Here is a 23,218-nt window from a genome sequence, read left to right as displayed (position 1 = left end):
CTACTTAAGTAGTTTCGTGACATCTGTAAAACATTAAGATATCCTTTATTTGTCCAACTGGGGAAATTTACAGTCTACAGCAGCAAGATTGTGGGTAGAAAGAAGAAAAAAACATCAAGTCATTTTGGGGAATCCTTTCAAAAATAGGTTGCAAACAGTATACAGTACTGTACTGTAATTTCGAAAATGGCTTGATTTTCCCTTTCGTATACATTTTAAAGTTTCACAAACTCCGTAGTGGATCCTGAACGCAACACGATGATGACAAAAAGGGGAATGGACAGGTCACTGGACGTTCATAAAGTCGTATTATTTCTTCATAAATGCAAAATTTACACTCAGCAAAGTCGCCCGATGATGGTCGGAAATGAACGGAAAATATTTTAAGTTTAACTAGCGCGAATCTGTTGTAAATGTAAATGGGAGGTCTCACGAGTGGAATGTATCACATTTTCGACGTTTCTAAATGCGTCACGAGAATAAACAGACCCACACTGCGTCAGCGTCGTGCAAACACACTTTTGGCTCTCAGTTCTGTCATTCCAAAACGTGGTTGAACCGGTGCGTATGCCTTCACTTAATTTGCTCATTCATATTCAGGTAAGAGTAGCTTAAGTCAACGACATTTGTAGAATTTCTTTGAGAGCTCACTGCGCTTGGGCAAAGCCGCTCCTGAGCTAAAGATAGCTAGCGAGCGACTAGCGCTAGGAGTCGTAATAAATAATTATTAAATGTTTCAGCGTGTCACATTTAGGGTAACTAACTTTTTAGTCTAAAGTCGTATCGACGTGATATTCAATGTGGAATAAACGAAGGTAAGAACATTGTGTTCTTTGAATCCAAATGGTCATGTTCTACCAGCGGTGTATGTTTATGATGTAACGTTCCGAGATAGTTGTTGCGCTTAAAGCATGCTTTGAGACAAAGCGTGTAAATGGTCAGACTTAATACACTTCAGCGAGGGACAAACAGATGGACAGTGTAATCAAACTTTTTAATTGGATTCAAGTCATTTGCCCATCTGCTAAGATGTTAATGTGCACATTAGACGGACCTAAAAAAATCGTACGAGATATCGGCAATCGTCAGCTATATGAAATAAGTCAAGTCAACAGTATTTATAGAGTACTTTCAAACAGCCATCGCTGCATACAACGTGTATAAAGTGTAATAAGATCATTGATATAGGAAATGTACAGCATACATGAACACACTTTCGTTCCTGTGTGGAGTTTGCATGTCTCCGGGTACTCCGGTTTTCTATTTGCAAAAAGACATGTCATTTAAAAATCATTGCACTTTGCCCTGTTGTTTATCTCAGAGTCGCACGCGGTGCCGTAATGGTGTCGTATAAACTGTTGAACCCTGAGGATGTCCGGCTATCAGAAGTCAATCATGTCGAGGAGGAGGAAAATCCAGTGAGTTGATAAGTTATCATTAACTGTGTTGTCAACCTTGAAAACTCATGTCCCCCACCTCCCGACCTGAAAAATCAAATTCCCTGAAGGAAAATCTCTTAATGAATTATGCATCCCCCCCTCCCCACAATTTAGAATGGCTTCCAGGCTTACTGAGCCACAGTGGTTATGGTGGTTTTTTTTGTTTTTTGTTTTAGTCTGCATGACTGTATTATACTAACCCTCCGGCGGCCAAATAACACACACCAGAAGCTGCAATTAATTAGTCATGATGCACAAACCCTAAAATTTCTCTCTGGGGAAGGACTTTATCAAACATTTTTTTCCTTATCTTCGCATTATGTGTAGCAGCAAACTTTAGTTTCTTGTCTAGAAACAAAGCTAAATTGATTTTTTTTAAAAACTGCTTCGCAACGTCTTTCAACGAAGTAGAAGTCAGCTAGCTGATGCTGTTCCAAAGCAGCATCAGATTTATTGGACCAGTATGTAAAACGCACAAAGAATTTACGAACGGGAAGCCTGGCGGTTCGCTGTTAACCATTTCATGCACCAATAAAGACGACCCGATTACACAATAGGCTGTCTACTGTCGTGACTGCCCTTCCTGAAAGGGTTAAGCACCGCAATAAGCTATTGCTAGCTAGCTGTCAAGCTCGAGTCCTGTGAAGCTTTATTTGGACAGTCTGAGTGGTTGTTCTGTTGCTGCTACATTCTTTTGATGGTTGTATTGGCATTTGAGTCTCAGTTTTGCTCTTCACTTCGTAATAACAGGATGAAAAATGTCAATTTCGACCTGCAAATAGCAAAGCTGCTTATTTCAAGCCATATCCCAAACTCTTTGCGATCCGTGTTCGTGTAGGCTCGTGTGACTCTCCTGTTGTCGAGTCTGATGTTGTCTTATGTCTGAAGGTGCTGCACGCAGAAGGAGCCTCTCTGCTTCCCCGTCGTGTGCCGTGCTCGGCCACGACAGGGCTCCTGGTGACCGGCTGTCTGCTGCTACTCCTCTGCGGAGGCTGGCTGCTGGGCACCATGTTCTGGCTTCACCGCCCCTCTAGCCTGCTGCCTCATAGACCACCGCCACCCGCTCAGGCCACCTCAAAAGCCAACGCCACCGAGGCTAACTCCCCCTTCCGCGAAGCTTGCGCTCTCATCCCGGAGGCGTGGCGCTTCGACTGTTTCCCGGAGAGAGGCGTGGTGGTGACCAGAGAGATGTGTGAAGCGAGGAACTGTTGCTTCATCCCCGCCGCCCAACCTTCGGGAAGTAACGGTGTCCCCTGGTGTTTTTATTCCCCGGATTTTCCCTCCTACTTCGTCGAGTCAGTGAGTGACACAAACTTGGGGCAGAAGGCTAAGCTTGTCAAAGACGTGAAGGGTTACTACCCTGCAGACATTCTGACTCTGGAGTTGGATGTCCGCTATGAGACGGACACGAGGCTGCGGGTCAGGGTAAGTGAAGCGCTTACACCACAGTTCAGAGGTTGTGGGTTCGATTCCAGCTCCGGCCTTCCTGTGTGGAGTTTGCATGTTCTCCCCGTGCCTGCGTGGGTTTTCTCCAGGTACTCCGGTTTCCTCCCACATTCCAAAAACATGCACGGCAGGCTGATTGAACACTCTCAATTGTCCCTAGGTGTGAGTGTGAGCATTGTTGGTTGTTTGTTTCTGTGTGCCTTTCGATTGGCTGGTAACCGGTTCAGGGTGTCCCCCGTTTACTGCCCAAAGACAGCTGGGATAGGCTCCAGCATCCCCCGCAAACCTTGTGAGGATAAAGCAGATCGAAAATGGATGGTTGGATATATATTGCCGTGAAACTTGATTGGCTTAAATTCAGTCCTGTAATGATGTCTTACTTGAGATTTAGTTGGGACGCAACTTCCTTCCTTCCTTCCTTACTTCCTTTCATTTTCGATTGGAACCCTGCTACTGTGCTTTTTCATAATGTCAGGGCAGGTCATTAAAAACAAATGATATAGAGGATAAATAGTCGTGTTTGTGCGCCCAACTAGATCACAGACCCTTCGAGTTCACGCTACGAGGTTCCCATACCTGTTCCCACCGTCAGCACGAAGGCAGAAAGTCCCGACTACAGCGTGGAGCTCTCCAAGGAGCCGTTTGGTCTTGTTGTGAGGAGGATCTCTACAGGAGCCGTCCTGTAAGTTGAGGAAAACCCCCCCACAAAAAAAACCCATACAGTACAAAGTGTCACGCTTCAGCATTATGATCTACTAGCTGGTTCGCCGCCCTCCGGGCGGCTCATCAGCTAGTTCCTGCGGAAGGCTGGTAAGGTGGGCCTTAGGCCCACAAAAGTGTTGTTGCTTGGTTCAACTTTTTGTTCATCTTCATTGCTTATCGCGAAAATAAAGAGATGTTTAGCTCTACTAAATAACTAACAATTTCATTGCAATGCTTGTGGGTAGACAACATTTTTTCGCTAAGATGCCCGCGCGATCGTAGTGAGCCACTGCCTGAGCGGCGCAGTGGCGGCGCGCAGCGGCGCGGTGAAGTAGGTACGTTTTGGAAAGGGACAGACGGAAGGACAGACCGCGTGCGGGACGACGCGCAATATATATATAGATGATGAGGCTTGATCTTGTTTTATCCAAATGTTACTTTCAGCCTGAACACCACCGTGGCTCCTCTCCTTTACGCCGATCAGTTCCTGCAGTTCTCCACCTCTCTGCCCACCGAATTCATCTACGGCCTGGGGGAGCACCGCTCGAGCTTCCTGCATGACGTCCAGTGGAACACGCTCACCTTGTGGGCCAGGGATGTGCCTCCCGTGGTGATGCGACCTTCTCGTTCTCTGCAGATGTGCTTCACCGAAGCGTTTTGATGTGGGTGCCGCTTTACAATGTCTATTTCCTTACCATGCAGGAAAAAACCAACCTGTACGGAGTTCATCCTTTTTACCTTTCAATGGAGAAGGAGAGCAATGCACATGGCTTCTTCCTTCTGAACAGCAATGCAATGGGTCCGTATGTTTCTCAACTTCCCCTTGTGATTCGGCTAGTTGCATGAATGCACATTGGTAAACAGAGGAACTGCGTGGTGGGGAAGACACGCAACTTAAGACAAACACATTTTTAACACAAAGGAACACTTTTTTTTTTCTCCGTACAATAGTATTGAAAGAGCTTTATGGAGAAAATCCATGAAATCCAGAACAGACAGCCGCCAGGATCAAATTAAATTTTTTTTTAAATCCCAGAATTTTTGTTCTTTTATGCCCTCGCAAGGAGCGCCACAGTAATTTGTTTCAGTCGCATTTTGTAGCTTACCGGTAATTGGAGCCTACATGTGGTAAATTCAGATTGATTACTACACATTATTTCCCCCACAATTGACCGGCATGTGAAAAAAACGTCCAGATCATTATGTGGAGTTTTGTCGATGATTTCTAGGATTTGTTAGATTTTTTAAATAAGGTTGTAGCAACAAAATGTTGAGAAGATGAAGCGGTGCGAATACTCATACAATGTATGCATTGTAATTGTTTTTTGTAATCGCAGCCACTTGTTGACACAGTACTCATCAAAAGAATATTCATTTTGGTCGGGCAACCGAAACAGCCAAGCAAGTGGGAATGGTGTGGTGTGCTGTTTCAAGAAGGAATGAGTGGAGAAATGTAATCTATGTGCAAGGTGCGCGCCAGCCGCTTTTTGATACAACACGCTGTTTACTTCCTTATTCTTCTCTATCAGATGTTGTCCTGCAACCTCCCCCGGCCCTCACCTGGCGCACAATTGGTGGGATCCTCGACTTTTACGTCTTCCTTGGTCCCGATCCCGGATCTGTGATAGAACAATATTTGGACGTAGTAGGTAAGTGTGCTTGCGTAATTACCACAAGTGAGGTCCACGCATGACCTAATTTCCTAAAAGTGAACGACCCCCTCGTATGTCAAGGACAAATACATTTTTTTTTACCCTTTTAGTTTTCTTGATGTTTTATTTTGGGGCATTGTTTTGGCTTTTTCAGAACTTTCCTAAATGCAAAATTCGGACTGTTAATCAGTACCGTACATTGTACAGTGAAAGTCTTCTACAACGAAATCATGTTTGCAGCAAGAAATTTTCCACAAAAGGGGACTTTTCACTGTAGCAAATTTGATCTCAGACGTAAACACAAACACACACAAAAACGTTTGTGTATTTTTTATTTTTATTCCAACAGTGCATAAGTATGAACATACACTTATTTGACACTTCATATAGCCAGTGTAGAAAGAAAAAAAGGAAAGAAATTGCGAAATTTACGATCAGCATTTACTTTCACTTGCATCAATTTCTTGCATAAGGTCTTTTATTTTGCTTCCTCCATCTTTCATTTTTATTACCTTTATCCTGTCTTCAAGCGTTAAAGCTTTTCTTTTCTTAACTCCTTGGTATGCAAAAGTCCATTTTTGTCGCTATTTTAGTAATGCAATGTTTGTGCTGCGTCTGAAACAAATACTTCCTGTACTACTGCCCATGTGTAAACCAGTGTGGTGGTTTCCATTTCCGAATGAAGCAGTAGAGGTCGCTGTGTCATGCTGACGTTGGATTCGACTTTTGCAGAAGCGTTGTTTTCATTGTAGTGTATCTCGTTGCGAGGCAAGAGCAGAGATTTCGTATCATGGTAACAGGGGGACTCTTCGTTGTAGGGGGAGCAGAAAAGTGGGAATGGCTTTCATGCATGAAAATGTTTTCACACAAGGGGGTATTTTCACCCATGTAGGTTTCGTTGTAGAGGAGTTTCACTGTACCTTAATTTCAACAGTTACAAGTCAACACCTCAGTAATGTGAATAGTGTTGCCCATTTGGCATAATGTCAGGTCAAAGAAAAGTGAGTGTCATGAGAACTGTTCTTATCTGGAAATCCTTTGAAATAAAGATATCGTCGTGGAAAATAAACGAGCCGTATTGCGGTGCTCTGACACCTTAGGTCGTCCAGCGATGCCCATCTACTGGGCTCTGGGTTACCACCTGTGTCGCTGGGGTTTTAACTCCAGCAACTCCACCTGGGACGTGGTCCGGCGCATGAGGAGTAATGGAATACCTCAGGTAGTGCGGAATTAGCATGCGCCATCCGGTTAAACCATGAAGCACGGAGACTTTCAAAAACATTTGACCTGTCTTTGGTTTCCAGGATGTCCAGTGGAATGACATTGACTACATGGATCGAATTCTGGACTTCACTTTTGACCCGACTAACTTTGCCACGCTACCTGACGTGGTGAAGGACCTGCACGCTCACAACCAACGCTACGTAATGGTCATTGTAAGCACGACAGACCTTGTGTAGTCACCGTTGTTGTTTTGTGGGTAGAGTCTGATGGTCTTTGACCGCAGGATGCTGCGATCAGTAGCGTCCAGCCTGCAGGATCCTATTGGCCGTTTGACGAAGGACTCAGGAGAGACGTTTTCATTAAAGACACGGAAGGAAAAACTCTCATTGGGAAGGTGAGAATGGGAGATGTAGTACATCTTATGGTACAAAAAGGAATGGAAAAACTAATTCTCTTGTTCTAGGTGTGGCCAGGCCTGACTGCATTTCCCGATTTCTCTGATAACATCACCCACGAATGGTGGTACGAGAATCTTAAGAAATTCCATGATCAGGTGCCATTCGATGGATTATGGATTGTAAGTGTCATCTTCATTTTGGCATATTTGAAATTGTTTCTTCAAAAGTTTAAAATAGCAACTTTTCCTTCAGGTAGAGAGCATCAACAATTTAACGGTGCTGTGATCTGTTTGCTGTGTTTAAATGGGTGCCGAGCAGATGTTACACGCCTCCCCCCAAAAAAATCAGACGTCAGATATTGTTTGTTTGTCACAGTCTCAAGATTCAAAATAACTATTCAGCAACCACATCAATCTGTACATCCGATTGAAGGATCATTTTGTAACAGTCCTATAGAAAGGAAATAGGGAAATTAGCATTTATTTATTTATTGTACAGATGTTCCTAACACTGTGTTGCAAGACTTATGTATCCCCCCCCACCCCCCGATATTTTGTTTAGGATATGAATGAGCCATCAAATTTCGTAGATGGGTCAACGAATGGCTGCCCGTCAAACAATCTGGAGCATCCTCCATACACTCCAGGTGGGTGAAGTGGATCCGTCAAGCGTCATGCAAAAACACCGTAACGCCATCCAATTCTGTAGAACAGTACGTCTGGTTCATTTTTAGGAATACTGGGAGGTTTGCTGCGCGCCAAAACGGTGTGCGCATCATCACTGCAGAAGCAGTCGATACACTACAACCTTCATAGCCTGTACGGACTCATGGAAGGGGAGGCATCTGCAAGGTCGGCAAATTAGTCAAAACCCGCATTGTCTCTGGTTTGTTTTTTTTTGTTTTTTAATTGGTCATCTTCTCACTTCTCCAGCGCTCTGAGGAGAATCTTGGCCAAGAGACCTTTTGTGATCGCTCGCTCCACCTTCCCCGGTCAGGGCAAGTACACTGGCCACTGGCTGGGAGACAACAGGAGCCAATGGCATGACCTTTACTCCTCCATAGCAGGTCAGCAAGAAACCAATGAAACCAAGCTTACACACATTTATTCAAGGCCTTGAAAATAGTCCTCCTTTCATAGCTGCTTTTCTGGGATTTAAAACCAATTGTCCGGTGTCTTAATAAGAACCTGTCGCACTTGCATTATAATGAGTGTCACTTTCATGAAATGTAATTTTAACGTCCCGCTATTCCGCATCTTTTTTTTTTTTCCTCCCCTTTCAGGCATCCTGACTTTTAACCTCCTGGGCATCCCGTTGGTGGGAGCTGACGTCTGTGGCTTCAGCGAGCAACCGCAGGAGGAGCTGTGTGTCCGCTGGACACAGTTGGGCGCTTTCTATCCCTTTACCCGCAACCACAATGCCATCGACATGAAGGTTTGACCCCCAGAACACGAAAAACCCAGAATACGAAAAACCGCGCCACGCGATATTACTTGTGATTTAGTTGCTATCATTGCTGTTGCTCTGAAGTGAGTCTTTTTTTCTTTTTTCGTCAAAATTCAAATGTATCTTCCTGTTCCCAGCCGCAAGACCCGACGGCGTTCAGCCCGCTGGCCCGCACCGCCATGCAGCAAGCTCTGCTGCTGCGCTATTCTCTCTTCCCGCTCCTCTACACTCTCTTCCATCACGCACACGCGCAGGGGCACACTGTCGCTCGTCCGCTCGTCTTTGAGTAAGTAAAACGGCCAACTGAAAGGCGCGTCCGTTAGTTTGTGTGCAATGAAAAGAAACGCAAAGAAAGAAAATGGTGATGGATTCATCATATAAAAAAGTCGATGGCGTTCCAAAACTTTTACGGCGTTGTCCAATTTGGTAAATATTTGTTTGAAAAACACTTCCAGGCTATTTAACAAAAAAAAAATCAAGTGGTAAAAACAGTAGGTGAGACGGTAACTAAATGTGCCACTTTCAAAATTAGATTTATTGATTTAAGTTATGACAGGGTGCCAAAAAATGTTTTTCTGACTATATTAAGGTTTCATTTTTTTCATTTGTTTTTCTCCACCCTCTCAACAGATTCCCAAAAGATACAAAAACGTACGGTATCGATAAGCAGTTCCTCTGGGGGAGGAGCCTACTGGTGACTCCGGTTTTAGATCCTGGGGTGGACTTTGTGGAGGGCTACTTCCCAGAGGGTCTTTGGTTTGACTACTACACGGTGAGTTGAGACCCGGATCTCACCGTCTGGCAGGTGAGCGCATGTCTACCTGCCGTGGAGTTCTTAACACGTCTGCTCGTATGCCTTCAACCCAGGGTGACTCGCTAAACAGCACGGGGGAAGAGGTGCGACTCTCCGCTCCTCTCGATAAGATCAACCTGCACTTGAGGGAAGGATCTATCATTCCAACGCAGGTAATCACGATGGAGTCTACTGCGGTTGTAGATGTTAAAGATATTTGTGACGTGCGTTTGTCACGGTAACCCCAACGGTCGAGTTTTGGAGCGTAGCTTAGGCAAGGCGGTGTGAAAACTTTTGTGCTGAAGGGCCACTTTTGTTTCCGACATCAGAAGGAGGAGGCAACTCATTGTTCGATGATGGAAAAAAAAATGTCAGTGTGTAAAGTTGGCTCTTTTGATGCTAAAGTCATTCATTAATATTGATTCAATGAATAGTTCTTTCATTTCGAAACGTCAATATATGTTCAGTTGTGTATTTTGCTAATATTTATTCACATTGCGTCACTCTACAACTGGTATTGAAATGATGTCATGAAATAAATTCACGCACAAGGAATACAAATGAATGAATACATTTTAATTAACAAAGTCCTTGGGAAAATATAGGCAACTATTCTTATCGCCTCTGCTTTGGACCCCTATGACTACAGCTGTTGTGAAATAAAGATCTATTGCAGTGTAAGCCTTTTGAAACTCAAGCTCGACACAATCATTTGCAGGGGTCCTATCCCGATTTTATTCGAAAGAGGGTGCGGGTGTAATTTTAGCGGGAAACTGAATTCAAAAACAAAATGCTGACTGACAACAATGATGTTTTAGTTTCCATCTGCAGTGTAAAAAAATGCAACAGACTAATTGTGGATCTTAAAACAATATCCAAGCATAAACCACTTCAAAAATATGAAAGACATTTTGGGGAGTTTTATGCTGAAGTAAAGGAGCTCGGGGAGGAAAAAAACAGGTTTTGAAAATGAGCTAGCTAATTGTAGCGTGACCAAAACATTTCTTGTTGGAGGTAAGATTGATTTTATTGCTAACTGTAATAGCTGAACAGTTTGTTACGGGTAAATAAGTGGTGAAATGAGTACTTTCTCGTAAATAGTGCAGAATATAGTTGGAACGAAACCAAAAAAATCTTCAAGCTAAATCTTGAAGCTTTTTGTTCAACCCAAACCTTTTTGTTCACCTCAATGGAACTGGTCAAGATTTTTGTGCATGTGCTCCTGTGCATTCCCCATCGACAGACCCCCAACCTGACTTTATGGGTGAGCAGCGGCCAGCCTCTTCATCTGATCACCGCGTTGTCAAACAACGGCACCGCCTGTGGCGATTTGTTTTGGGACGACGGCGAGAGCCTGGACACCTTTGAGACCGGCCAGTACGCCTACATAGTCTTTAGTGTGGCTCAGGTAACCACACATTGCTTGTTCCAATTCAAGCGGCAACTTGCAAATCCGCTTCAGTTGTCGCAACATTCACATGTACGCACTCAAAAGTGACTGTGGGACAGCAGATGGCAACACTCGCGACATTAGATCGTATTGGTATACCGGATGAAAAATGACTACTCATTTCTCCATTGGGTCCACAGCAAACGATGAGCTCGCGCGTGCTCCGCAACCACTTGGAGGCCTCCTACATCACAGTGCAGTCGGTGTCTTTCTACGGCGTGAAGCAGAAGCCAACCAAGGTGCAGGTCAACTCCAGAGATGCCACCTTTGCCTACAGGAGCAACCAGGTGGGGCAGAGGAGATTCTTTTCTTTCCTAGACAACATTGCAATTCTGTCCCACTATTGCCTTAGAATGCTGTTTAAATTTTTTGGGGTGTGTGTTTTTTCTTTCTTTTTGTTTTTTGTGAATGCTTATGACACAGGGACACCTTCACATAGTTTGGTGGGCTGAGATTTTATACTGAAGTTTGTCAGTCGATCATTGGTCATCAAACAGGCCCTTCTTGATCTTTACTTAACTGTCTCTTTCTGTCCTCGCAGGTTTTATCTGTAGGCGATCTCGGCCTTAACCTCAGTAAGAACTTCACCATCAGCTGGCTATGAGCCCCGTGACCGCTTGCTTTGATCGACCGTAGCTACTGGTGGCTCTCTGAGTTAGCCTGAGAGACTGAGTGTCTGAAATAAATAGACACTCTTGAGACATCCCATCAAAAACTGTTTGTTTTTTTTAATCGACTCTTTTAGTGACTAATTTGAGAATGGCTTCACCAAAGTACCCTATAACTTTACCCATGAAGGATGTTCCAGGCAAGTGTTTCTTTTAGATATATATTTTGTATGATGAGTAGGAACGGTCATTACATTTTGATTAGAAGCCACACATAGATGACATTTATGGTTGAATAAAATGAGATCCAATATTTAAATATGAAGAATGCCAAAACCGACAAGTACAGACCTATTTGTCTTGCTGGTAAGGACAAGGTTTGTGCGAGCATAAGGACCTCAAGTTGAATGTGACAGTTGTGGATTAAATGCTCAAATGACTTTCCATTGCCCTGGAATTTAGAAAGTATGAAGGCATTTATTTGTGTGTACAAACACACATAAACACTGTGTAAATACAATTCATGTTTATTTGGATTTGATGTATGTATTTGAAATCCCCCCCCCCCCCTCACACCAGCAAGATGTGATGTTTGACATTTCTCAGTGTTGCTACTTTTGCACTAATTTATGAGATGAACACTGGTGCCTTGTGATTTGTTTAGGATTTTTCTGTTAGCTTGTCATGTCGTGTTGGCCAATCTTGTTTGTGTCTTGTGGTGCAGCAATAAAGTTTGTTTTGAAAGTACTGTACAGTACGTGCACTTGTACTACCCACTCTCTGCCGCGTGATGGCAGCATGTCAATATTTGTACGTCATACATTTCAGGCAGTGGTTCTTCCCCTTGTTCGAGGTACCGAACCCAATCGGTTCATATGCTGTAAGGTTTTAAATAGGCCAGTTCGTTCACATGCTAACTGTTTCCAGATGAAACACAAATCACTCATTCATCGATTACAGGGGGGCGGGCCAGGGAGGCGGCGAAAGAAAAGAGCAACGGGGGTCTGCCTAAAAGCATTCTGCTCCTCTGTCGGGCATTTCCTGTCTGGATTTGGGAGGATTAGTTATTGTGTGTGTGGGGCCTTCGGCCTACAACGACTTTGTTCTGGCATAGAACATTTTTTTAAAAAAGGTTTAAGGTCTATATTAGCATGAACAAAACAGGCACGAAACATTTTGAATGGTGTCATAAACACAGATTTCCTCTTTGTGTCTGGTGTGGAATGCTTTTCTTTCTAAACGTGGCACTTTGTGGTCTTGAGACTTGACAAAAGCCTAACACAACCATGCGTGCATACTTTCTAACCTTGTGTCCATAGCATGAAGAAGAACCATGCGTGCATACTTTCTAACCTTGTGTCCATAGCATGAAGAAGAATGCTTTTAGATTGAACATTGTCGACTCGTCCTCCCACTTACTGCCTAAGATTTTTATGAGATCATAAATATAGGTCTACCTACACTGTTGCCATTTCAAAACAATTCAGGCTATAGCTCAGAGGTTCTCGAACTTTTTTACACCAAGTACAAGCTAAAAAAAAAAGTTTTTTTTTAAACCTCTTTCATGCACCCTGTAACCTGACATGATGAGCTGTCCTTTGTAGTAACTGCTGCCTCTGAAAGGATTAAAATGAAAATCTGATTTTTCCACAGTGGTAAGGCAGTGTAGGGGTAGAAAAGTACGAGTATTTTGATTGAAGAAAACCGACCATTTCATCTCTTGATGAAAGGATGCACATGGACATGTACTCAGCTTTTCATGGAAACAGTTTGTTGCGAATAGCACATTTCCAGTACTGACAACCTCATTCAAATCTATGTTGCCCACATTGTCCCCACCCACGAACTACTAACTAACCAACTAACTAACTGCATAAATAAATAAAGTGTACCCTCACAGATTTGTTTCCAATTTTTTTTGGGGGGGGGGGCAACCCCCGTTTTTGTAAAATGCATATCAGCGTGTTTTGAAGAATGTTATGGGTTTAAGAAAAAACAATCTCCAACACATTCCAACCAGTCTCAATACGCAGAATGTGTGTGCGTGCGTGCGTGCGTGATTGCGCGCGCACCGTGTGCGTGTCTGTGTGTGTGTGTGTGAATGTAAGTGTCAGGTGACTCTGACACACCTAGCAGACAGGACAGGACAGGCTGATTATTTATGAGTAACAACCACACCTTGTTCAGAAGCTTCGTGTAATCCCTGAATAAAATATTATACAACCACTATAGACACAATGGAGGGCATTAGTGTACCTAATGTTGTGGCCCACCAGTGGGTTTCGATCAGTAAAATGTATTTTTCCCTCATCTCCCCCGGCTTCTCATGGAAAACGTATATATTTTTTGAAGAACGGTATGGGTTAATTTATCCCCCACCCCATGCATTTCAATAGGTATCAATTATATGCATACTATACGATGCACGGGTTGACCCAGTCACGATCCCCTGCGAATAGCGGCGGTCGACTGTACATATAACGTGTTCGTAAGAGCTAAATAGAAATTGCTAGCACCTGGGTTTGACCTCCCATGAAGTGATTTTTCTCCCCAAATCATCACTTGCACAAATCAACACAAAACAGCCTTTCACACAATAATGTATCCTGTATTTTTATTGTACGCGTGTAAATTCAGCGGAGGTGGGCGGAGACTGATGCGCATGCGCATCGTAAGCGCCGCCCATATGTGACACCACCCCTGACCTTCCACAGGTGTCGAATCTACTTTGTTACTGACTCTCGAGGGAAGCACATCGTTTTTCCTCGTGTCAACATAGGCTCCTTCGGGAAAAAAAGTTCCACGACTGGCTTGTATCGTGGATGTAAGCAAGCCCGCCGGAGAAGTCGGGGGAGGGGAACCACCACCACCGCGAAAGAGTCCGCGGCGCAGCCGCCAACGAGCTCGGCGGGATGTCGGCGGTGAAGGCTCTCCAGCAGTGGTGCCGGGTCCAGTGTGACGGCTACCGGGATGTGACGGTCAGTAACATGACCACGTCGTTCCGGGACGGCCTGGCTTTCTGTGCCATCATTCACAAACACAGACCGGATCTCGTGTGAGTATGACGCAAAACATTGGACGAGTTTAGTTGACTTCGTGTCACTTCACTTTGGGATAGTTTGCTCCCTAAAAATGAGGAAGGAACACAACAGGCAGGGCTCCCTCTTCATTGTTTTGAAGTCAAATCAGAGGTGGCAAAAGTACTCGCTCTGCGTATTTAAGTTAGTAACGATACCCTTTATGGGAAAAAGTACAGATTTTTTAAAAGATATTGTATCTATCTTGGGGGCTTGTCCCAACATCTCCCGCAAACCTGTTTACGTGTAACAAACACAAAACATGGTTTGCTTCAATGTTCTCACCGCAAATGTTTGGATCATCCCAGACCATGAGGATTTATTGACGGTATTTAAACGGAGTCATCATCATGAGGTGTTTGACCATGACTCAATGAGGCAGATTCTATTAACAAATGAGGAAGTTGACAAATGTTTCCTAATGTTTTTTTTACATTCTTGCAGCGATTTTGATTCCTTAAAGAAAGAAAACGTCTATGAAAACAACAACCTGGTAAGAAAGAGTTTACATTCTGTATTTACATGTTTTTTTTAATGGGTTTGTGCCAAATACCCTCACTATTCACTTAAATCAACGTAGGCAGGACAGTAAACTGCAGGTTAACTATACCCTAAGTAACATTTTAATATTTATTGACATTATTTGCTGACCTGATGGTGTTGATGGGGTAAGTCAAAAACGAGTTTCATCCTCCATACTTTGTATTTGGAGATGGTTGCAGAGAATATGTGCATAGATTGAGAATTAAGTTGTACCCAGTTGTGGGGATAGGGCTTTAAACTGCTTTTCAATTTGCTGATCGTTATATTTATATTTTTCCATGTTTTTGTGCATGGCTAAACACAAATTGAACGATCAGCGCGAGTAGCACTTCCCCCACTATAAGAACTTGAGCACTTTTGTTCACATAAGTGATTATCCGGTGAGTGACTTTAGTTCTAATTACTTGGCTCTTTTCTACAAGACTTTGTGCAATTAGCTAACTATGTCTAAACCCTAAACATATTTCTTCCTTTGATGCCGTAATTTACAGAACAGATTGGTGTTATTAAATGTTTCATTTCATGGAGACATTTATTTTCACTCAAAAAGAGACTCTCGGAGGAACAATCATGCCTCTATGAAATTAGAATTACAATAGAGAGGAAGCCTGGGAAGCATCCGGCTGAACAAGCAAGAATCTGACCGGGCATGCAAAGCTACATTTCTCATTGCACTTCCTAAATAAAGTTAATTCAAAACAGGAGCACTAGTATTGTATGCGAGTGTATTGTTACCGTTGGGAATCGGGGAATCCCTTGAAAGGTCTCATGTCGTCAGTAAGGTTCCACACCAATGTCCAATCATTTAACATTGAACATCACTAACATTGGTTGAAGCGCAGACCTTGAGGAATGCCAGCCAATCCTTGTCATTTTCAAATGACTTTACTTTATTAGGGGTGTATTTCCTTATTTTCCAGAAGAATATAGAATGCTGTGCGCACTTTCTTCATGAATAGATGTTCAAGTGTTTTCACACTTTTTGAGAAGAGTGTAAACGCTTTGGCTGCACAGGTGCATTCTTGCTGTGTTTTTTTTTCTTCGATCTTGTTGGCTTGTGGGATGGAAACATTTCTCTTGTGTTCATTGCGTAAGTGTAGATAGTGTGCCATCCGCCACAGCCAACTTCTCAGTTTTTACAGCATGCTCTTAATGTTTTTGATTAATCATTCATGGCAGCTGCCGGTGCTTATTTGCGTGTCTCTTCTTGTCTCTCTCCATTCGTATCATTTTGTCAAATTAAGTTTTAGAGACTCTTTTCCCAAAACCTTTGAAGCCATGCACCCCCTTAAACAACCATCAGACTTGACGCACACCCTCGTCCCATGCATACCCTCATACAAAAAAAGGTTTAATCAATCAAAGTGTGACAACGTAATATGCTTTTTATGGTGTGAAAATTATGTCATGTAATTATTATACAGGCAGCCCGGTGGACCAGTGGTTAGCGGGTTGACCTCACAGTGCAGAGGTCGTGGGTTCAATCCCGGCTCCAGCCTCCCTGTGTGGAGTTTGCTTGTTCTCCCCGGGCCTGCGTGGGTTTTCTCCGGGTACTCCAGTTTCCTTCCACATTCCAAAAACATGCATGGCAGGCTGATTGAACACTCGAAATTGTCCCTAGGTGTGAGTGTGAGCCCAGATTGTTGTTCATCTCTGTGTGCCATGCGATTGGCTGGCAACCGGTTCAGGGTGTCCCCCGCCTACTGGCCAAAGACGGCTGGGATAGGCTCCAGCACCCCCCGCGACCCTTGATGATCAAGCGGATCGGAAAATGGATGGAATCATTATACAGGACGGCACTTACTTTTAATCCTAACACACCAGCGTATGAATCTCTGTGCCAGAGGAAACTGTTGATCTTCGCAGGCCTTCAGGGTCGCCGAGGAGCAGCTCGGAATTCCTGCACTCTTGGATGCAGAAGACATGGTGGCCCTCAAAGTTCCGGACCGGCTCAGTATCCTCACATACGTTTCACAGTACTACAACTACTTCCACGGACGCTCCCCAAGTGAGTATTGCCACCTCCCCCCACGTCTTGTCTTTCCATCGTCTTTATCATCATCTCCGTGTTTTTTCCAGTTGGCGGCGTGGCGGCGGTAAAGCGTCCTGCTGACCCACCTGCCGACGGGCCGTCCGGGAAGAAGAACGCGCCGGTGGTTTCGAAAGTGTTCCCTTCATCCAAGACGACTAAGAAGAACAATCCTCCCATTTCAGCTAACATTACACCACCTCTCCCTCGGCCGAGACAACCCAGAACCACGACACCGGTACAAACAATAACATGATCTGTCTTTTTAGAAAACGTCATCACAGATTGATACAAGCGCTGCTAACCTTTTTTTTTTTTTCAGGACATTCCTGCTGAGAAATCCCATCAGACGGGAACTCTGAGTAATGAGTGCATGTCCTGCAACAAGCACGTTCACCTGGTGCAGCGACATCTAGTTGACGGGAAGCTCTACCACAGGAGCTGTGCAAAGTAAGACTCATGGTGCGGAGTGTCTGATATGACAATATTGCTGGTGCAGCTCAGTTCGGGCTGAAAAGATTCATGGAATAATTCAGTTATTAAAAAAAAGGTCAAAACGAGATCTCAGCCTCCAAAGCTTTGCAGAAATGATTTTTCCACCTTGACTAATGTTACTGTCAATGCAAGCGCCATTATGTGTTGGAATAAAATGGCGTCGTGGTGGCGAGCCACAATTCATCATCTCAAGAATTTAGAATATTGAGTCAAGTCAATCCAAAATGTAATATGGAAATGTTGGTCTTCTGAACATTATGTTCATTGAAATACAGGCAATACTTAGGTGGCGCAAACATTCGCCTGTGCGGAGGTACCTAATACTGTATTACTTCCTGTTTCCGTGTCTTCTAAACGTCTTGTCTCCTAGGTTACTGGCTCCTCCAAACGCAAGTTCCCTCCTGAAGGAGGTTCCTTCCAGTGACCCTCCTTCAGCACACCTCACCAAAAGCGACACTGTGACACCCACGGCGCCACCCAGACTGGGCCTCTCGAGGCCGGTTCAAAAACCAAGCCCCCTTTCCAGTATCTCCAGCAGAACTTCATCTCCGCAGAGACCTGCTTCAAATATTATTATGCCTGCTACGCACACTCGGACTGATCCGGTCGCTAAACGACCCGTGACTCAAGACACTACCGTCACCACACCCATCGCCATTACCACCAAGCCCGTTGCCGCGCCTCGTATCTCCACCACCGCGGCCAAGACCATCCAGTCGAAACTTAAGTTCTTCGAGGCAGAAAGCGGCGAAAACAAATCTGTCAGCAAGCCTGCAGACGCTGTCCCAAAAGGGTTCAAGTCTGAAGATCCTGTTAACAAAGCCCAAGGAGTTCAATCCATGCCTAACAAAGTTGCCACGGTGGTTATAATTCAATCAAAGGTACACATTAGTGAAGACAAAGCAGGTGTAACAAAACCTGAAGATAGCCTGGGCAGCAAAGTTGGAAATGGAAATGTTGCTAATATGGCTACGAGCCAGTCAAAGACGCATATTGACGAAGACAAAGCCGGTGCAAAGAAAGTTGGAGACAGTCAGGTTAGCAAAGTTGGAAATGGAAATGTTGCTAAAAAGGCTACAAGTTACTCAAATGCGCATATTGACGAAGACAAAGACGATGCAAAGAAAAGTGGAGAGCGTCAGGTTAGCAAAGTTGGAAATGGAAATGTTGCTAACATGGCTACAAGTCACTCAAAGATACATATTCATGAAGACAAAGTAGGTGCAAAGAAAAGTGCAGACAGTCAGGGTAGGAATGTTGGAAATGGAAATGTTGCTAACTTGGGGAAAAGTCCGTTAAAGGGACGTTTTGATGAAGGCAAAGCAGGTATAAAGAAACTTGGAGTCGGTGACGGTGGTAAGACGAAAGCAGCGGACACCTCCAAGAACCTCTCAAAGGAGGAAAACAACAACAGCAAGCCAACGGTACCGCCAAAGGCAGACCTGCCCAAGAAAAATGATGTGTAAGGACGCAACGTAGCACATGACCATGCACACTGTTGATTTCCACTGGAGAAGCTCAAACACTCCTTCATCACTTTTCTTCAGCACATCTCAAGTCCAAACTGTGAAGAAGGAGATGGAGGCTGGCAGGGGGAGGATAAGGCTCAAAGTCAACCCGACCATCCTCTCCGACTTGCAGCCTCCACGTTCGGACACGAGCCCGCTCAGAAGCCGAACTCCAGAAAGAGGTCTTGGGGGATTGAAACCAGCGCCACCCAACACTTCAGGTTACCCCTTGACCACATTCACATGAACAACGGTTTGGCTTAAAATGTATTCATTTAGTTTCATGTATTTTTATTTTTTTCTATCCACATTTTTGGCCATTGAACTAATGCTGCAAGTGGTACAAATCTGATGTTTATTTAATGGACCACATGGAACAACACAAAAATTGCTCATAAAACACACCATAAGCGTCAATTCAAGGCAGTGACAACACGGACATGGAGAATACAGTACATGAAGATGGCATTCAATTGGGCTGGTCTCTTATTTTTAACACCTCTGAGTTGCAGTGCCACCTGTTGGTTTGTCGTGCGTATGACAGTCTAGTGGAGCGTGGACAGAGATTTGATTTGAAGTAAGCCACTGTTGTGTCACTGTAACACTGCTTTGTTTGTTTTTGGCGTCAACAGGGAAGGAGACGCCCACTGACTGGAGGTCCATGCTCAAACCTGTCCCCAAGGAATCCAAGTAAGCCTTTTTATGTCTTTCTTCCCAACCGTTGTGCTTTTTTTCCCCCTTTTTTCGACATTTTCCACGACTTCTGTCGTTGAGTAATTAAAAAATAGATCATATCTTTTTTGCTACAGATCTGCCGATACGTTACAGTCCTCCACTGAAGTACCGACTAGCACGACTGGAGGCTCACATTTATCAGAGGTGTCTCAAAGTCTCGTGAACCCTCCTTCATCTCAAGGTCTAAATGAGCAGAGACATTTTTACAGATACTATTCTGTATCACGGAGTCCTCCTGTTTCTGTATAAAAACATATTTCTTCTCCGTTTACTTTCTCAGGAATCCGAAATGGTCACCCCATAAACACGACACAAACAACTTCGGGATCAAATGTCTTGAAGGTAATGTGAGCTCTGTTATGACACATGTCGTTAGTTAGGATGTCACTTTTGTTGTTTTTTTGCTTGCTTCACGTTCCCCATCTAATGCCGTGTGCAGATGAAGCCGGACTTCATTCCCAAAGAGGCCATCATGAAGGAGCTGCAGGAGATTGAAGATAATCTCAACCAGTTGGAGAAGCGAGGGGTTGAGCTAGAAGCCAAGTTACGGCACAGCGAAGATGGTTCGTATAGACAATAATGTGCTGTCTGTAGGGTCAAAATACCAAAGTTCTGTGTCGCGCCCCCCCCCCCCTCCAAAATAGACCAAGATAAATATATATATTTTTTTCACTAAGGCTCTCGTACACCACCCGTACATTGCAGTCCTATATCTCAAAAAAATTGGGTGACTTGTAAAGGGCGGAAAAGGTTCAATGGTTGATCTTGGTCTCATTCTTTTCCATCACAAAAATCACAGCATTTGTGCAGCATTGTGTCGACTTTTCATACTCGCCGTCTTATGCGCGGCTGACTGACTGACTGGCCGGGCGGTTGTTTGTGTGTCAGAGGGTGAGGATGACTCCCTGATGGACGAGCTGATGGTGGAGTGGTTTACTTTGATCAGGAACAAGCAGGTGGCCATACGGCGGGAGTCTGAGCTCGTCTACGTGTGAGTACACGCGAGATGCCGTCGGGTCGCACAGATTTTTTGGCCAGAAGGTTCTCTGTGTCCTGCCACCGCTGTCACCCACGGTGGGACATGGCAAAGGGCGCATGTGTGCGTATACACACACACACATTTTATTGTCTCATATTCCTGAACAGGAAGATAAACATTTTGAGGTTAATCATTTTGACTATTTAGAAAAGCCCAATGAACTGCTGAAATATGTGATTAAAAAAAAAAAAGGAATCCACTTTCAAATTCCTCATTCCTCTCCAAAATAGTGAAATAGCGCTCACTGAAATGGAAAAAGTCTGTATTAAAGCACTGCGTATGACTGGACGGTCTCTTATGACATCCAAGGAGTATTTTACTTTCATCTCATGGCACCAGGATAAGAAGTTACAAACAGTATAAACAACAGAAATAATGATGACATGGTCAAAAGTTTAACTTAGTGTGAAGTCTGTGCCGACGTGAATACTAAGTGTTTTTGTTGCATGAAAAACAGCAGGTGGACACATATTTATACTTTCTGCCATCTGGTGGTAGAGCATTGAAGTGTTTTGTCTGTTATAGTCAAATGTTGGGAATCTCCCTGGTCTCACGAATGTGTTAAAAATCACACACTGTATGTGCATATGTACAGTGGTAAAACTCAGGATCTGGAGGAGCAGCAGCCCAGTGTTGAGCAGGAGCTCCGGAAGCTGATGGAAAAACCAGGTAAGACCAAAACGCCCTTCGCTGCTTTTTACTCCAAAAACACGACAGCTGTGAGTCAAGACTGAAAATGTCATGTGCTTCACAGAGCATCTGAAAACGTCATTTGAACGTAGGCGAGAAGAAGAGCTGATGAGCAAGCTGATGGATATCGTCAACGACCGCAATGCGATTGTGGAAGGTCTGGACGAGGACAGGCTCAGGTGTGCTTGAAACCAAGACTGCATTCATTGCGTGCCTTTCTAACTGGGTCTGACACAAAATGGCTGACAGATCTGAAATCAAAACAGTCTACCAAATTTTAGCCATTTTTTTCCCCTTCGATCTACGCTGATGTTTTTTTAAAAATTGTTATTTTAACCACCTGCTTGAATAGTTACAGTATGTACAGCTGAACTCGAATGGATCCAGGACCCCTATTCATCTGGAATCCACTTTTAATGTCATTATTTGCTTTGTGCTTATTTCACATAACTTTGCTTCCTGTTGTTGTTCTATCAGAGAGGAAGAGGAGGACCAAGAGCTGAACAAGTTGATGGAGAATTTCAGTGAGTCCCTCGTGAAGTTTAGATTTGAAAATGATCTTTCAAGAAGTCTCACATTGGCATAAATGGTCATCTGGCAAAACTATTTTTTACTAATTTAAACACCGTCTAATGATCTTATATTACCAATGCCATAAGTGGCTGCCATCTCTGTGGAATCGCCCCCAAATGGAATAAGCATTCAAATGCGGCGAAAATCCTCCATAAGAAATACATTGCCGGAAAAAAAATATTGAAGTGCATAACCTTTCTCTACCTACATTGTGGATGGTTTTGAAACATAAATTGTACTAAATGAGGCATGACGTCGCTGTTGAGTGTGTTGTAAAATGTGTCCAAATATCCTCTTCCAGGTGTAAAAAAAGACAAAACAAAGAAAAAGTCTCCCATATCCAAACTGTTCACTTGGGGCAACAAGAAGGAAACGTGACACCTGGCAGGAAACTCTTTGACTGCTTTCCTCTGATGCTTTCAGCGTCACTCCTCCCTGCCACTGACTCATGGCACAACTTTGCGCATGCGTGTGTATCTGTGTGTCTTGGTAAGGCATCTGTCATCCTAAGCATTTCCTGAAGATTCTGAGCACGAAGGGTTAACGACATACAAGTTTTGATGGGTTCAGTGCTTCAGTTGTACATTTTAATCCGCTTCCAGTCTTAATCTACTTATTGCGCGCGCACGCACACACACACACACGCACACACACACACACACACACACACACACCACTAACTCCACTATGCCTCTTTCTGACATGCTGTTTGTCAGAACAAACATCAATAGAACTAAGATGAGCGAGGAACAACATTGTTTTTGCTGGTTCTTGCACTTGCAACTTGACTTTGCATCATTTTACAACCAATGTATTTTAAAAAAATGTTTTTTACTGGGTAAATCCTTCTGCTTTGTCAGATATGGGCGAGCTGTTGTAATCCATATTGGATCTGAAATAATTTCAAATGTGTTGGGCCTGAAGCATTATTTTTTTGTTTGCTCATGGTGGCCGCCTGCTAAGATGCAATTAAACATGGTATTTATTGGATATTTACCTGTTTAATAGTTATGGGGATAATAATAATTCTAAAATTGAATTTAAGGGATTTTTTTAATCATTATATGGTGAAACTAGTCTGTATATATACTATACTATGATATGTATTAAAATAATATTGTTGTCATGTTTTAGTTATTTGTTGATGTGTCCTGGGTGATGCCTTGATGGGGTATTGATTCCGGGGTGAGGAGGACTCACAAAGAGGATGAGAGAGAAAAGTATCTTGGTATAATGTCTTTTAAAATCGTCACCACGAAAAACAACCGCAGGTTGCCATGTTGGCCGCTGCCTCTAGTGGGCAGTATGTGAGTCTTCATCCCCTTTCGCGTACTCGTTTGACAAAGAGAACGAACGATGAACATTCGGGGA

The 23,218-nt window shown here is 43.7% G+C and overlaps 2 protein-coding genes across 5 annotated transcripts; both read left to right on the top strand.

Annotated features, from left to right (window-relative positions):
- Positions 1 to 208: 208 nt before the first annotated feature.
- gaa2 (alpha glucosidase 2) lies at positions 209 to 11,905 on the top strand. Of its 2 annotated transcripts, none has more exons than XM_052084214.1 (21): positions 209 to 600; positions 1,322 to 1,418; positions 2,328 to 2,864; positions 3,422 to 3,567; positions 4,032 to 4,197; positions 4,290 to 4,386; positions 5,117 to 5,236; positions 6,340 to 6,458; positions 6,544 to 6,675; positions 6,747 to 6,857; positions 6,927 to 7,040; positions 7,423 to 7,507; positions 7,595 to 7,712; positions 7,794 to 7,927; positions 8,144 to 8,295; positions 8,445 to 8,593; positions 8,938 to 9,079; positions 9,175 to 9,273; positions 10,344 to 10,508; positions 10,691 to 10,837; positions 11,092 to 11,905. In XM_052084214.1, exons 1-21 carry the CDS (start codon positions 467 to 469, stop codon positions 11,152 to 11,154), a joined length of 3,027 nt encoding a protein of 1,008 aa, XP_051940174.1. In that variant the 5' UTR covers positions 209 to 466; the 3' UTR covers positions 11,155 to 11,905. The 2 variants fall into 2 exon arrangements, with proteins under 2 accessions (XP_051940174.1, XP_051940175.1); XM_052084215.1 differs by lacking the exon at positions 209 to 600 and adding an exon at positions 641 to 815.
- A 1,944-nt stretch (positions 11,906 to 13,849) lies between these two features.
- Positions 13,850 to 22,973, top strand: micall2b (mical-like 2b). 3 transcript variants are annotated; one of them, XM_052084217.1, is made up of 17 exons: positions 13,850 to 14,213; positions 14,680 to 14,728; positions 16,645 to 16,786; positions 16,858 to 17,045; positions 17,130 to 17,257; positions 17,673 to 18,339; positions 18,445 to 18,764; positions 18,850 to 19,031; positions 19,443 to 19,500; positions 19,620 to 19,726; positions 19,826 to 19,887; positions 19,985 to 20,108; positions 20,434 to 20,536; positions 21,180 to 21,253; positions 21,339 to 21,453; positions 21,752 to 21,798; positions 22,149 to 22,973. In XM_052084217.1, the coding sequence occupies exons 1-17, from the start codon at positions 14,071 to 14,073 to the stop codon at positions 22,223 to 22,225; spliced, it is 2,586 nt and encodes an 861-aa protein (XP_051940177.1). In that variant the 5' UTR covers positions 13,850 to 14,070; the 3' UTR covers positions 22,226 to 22,973. The 3 variants fall into 3 exon arrangements, with proteins under 3 accessions (XP_051940177.1, XP_051940176.1, XP_051940178.1); XM_052084216.1 differs by having other exon boundaries at positions 13,851 to 14,213; positions 17,673 to 18,764; XM_052084218.1 differs by lacking the exon at positions 13,850 to 14,213 and adding an exon at positions 14,433 to 14,590 and having other exon boundaries at positions 17,673 to 18,764.
- The last annotated feature ends 245 nt before the right edge of the window (positions 22,974 to 23,218 follow it).

The sequence above is a fragment of the Hippocampus zosterae genome, chromosome 13 (genome assembly GCF_025434085.1).
Source record: "Hippocampus zosterae strain Florida chromosome 13, ASM2543408v3, whole genome shotgun sequence".
In the NCBI taxonomy this organism is placed as follows: Eukaryota; Metazoa; Chordata; class Actinopteri; order Syngnathiformes; family Syngnathidae; genus Hippocampus; species Hippocampus zosterae.
This window is presented reverse-complemented; position numbering and strand designations above follow the sequence as displayed.

Coding starts and splice junctions, on each gene's coding strand:
- gaa2 (XM_052084214.1), top strand. CDS start 467: ATGCGTCACGAGAATAAACAGACCCACACTGCGTCAGCGTCGTGCAAA. Junction 5,237..6,339: donor ACAATATTTGGACGTAGTAG/GTAAGTGTGCTT, acceptor CTGACACCTTAG/GTCGTCCAGCGATGCCCATC. Junction 6,676..6,746: donor AACGCTACGTAATGGTCATT/GTAAGCACGACA, acceptor CTTTGACCGCAG/GATGCTGCGATCAGTAGCGT.
- micall2b (XM_052084216.1), top strand. CDS start 14,071: ATGTCGGCGGTGAAGGCTCTCCAGCAGTGGTGCCGGGTCCAGTGTGAC. Junction 14,729..16,644: donor TCTATGAAAACAACAACCTG/GTAAGAAAGAGT, acceptor TGATCTTCGCAG/GCCTTCAGGGTCGCCGAGGA. Junction 17,046..17,129: donor AACCCAGAACCACGACACCG/GTACAAACAATA, acceptor TTTTTTTTTCAG/GACATTCCTGCTGAGAAATC.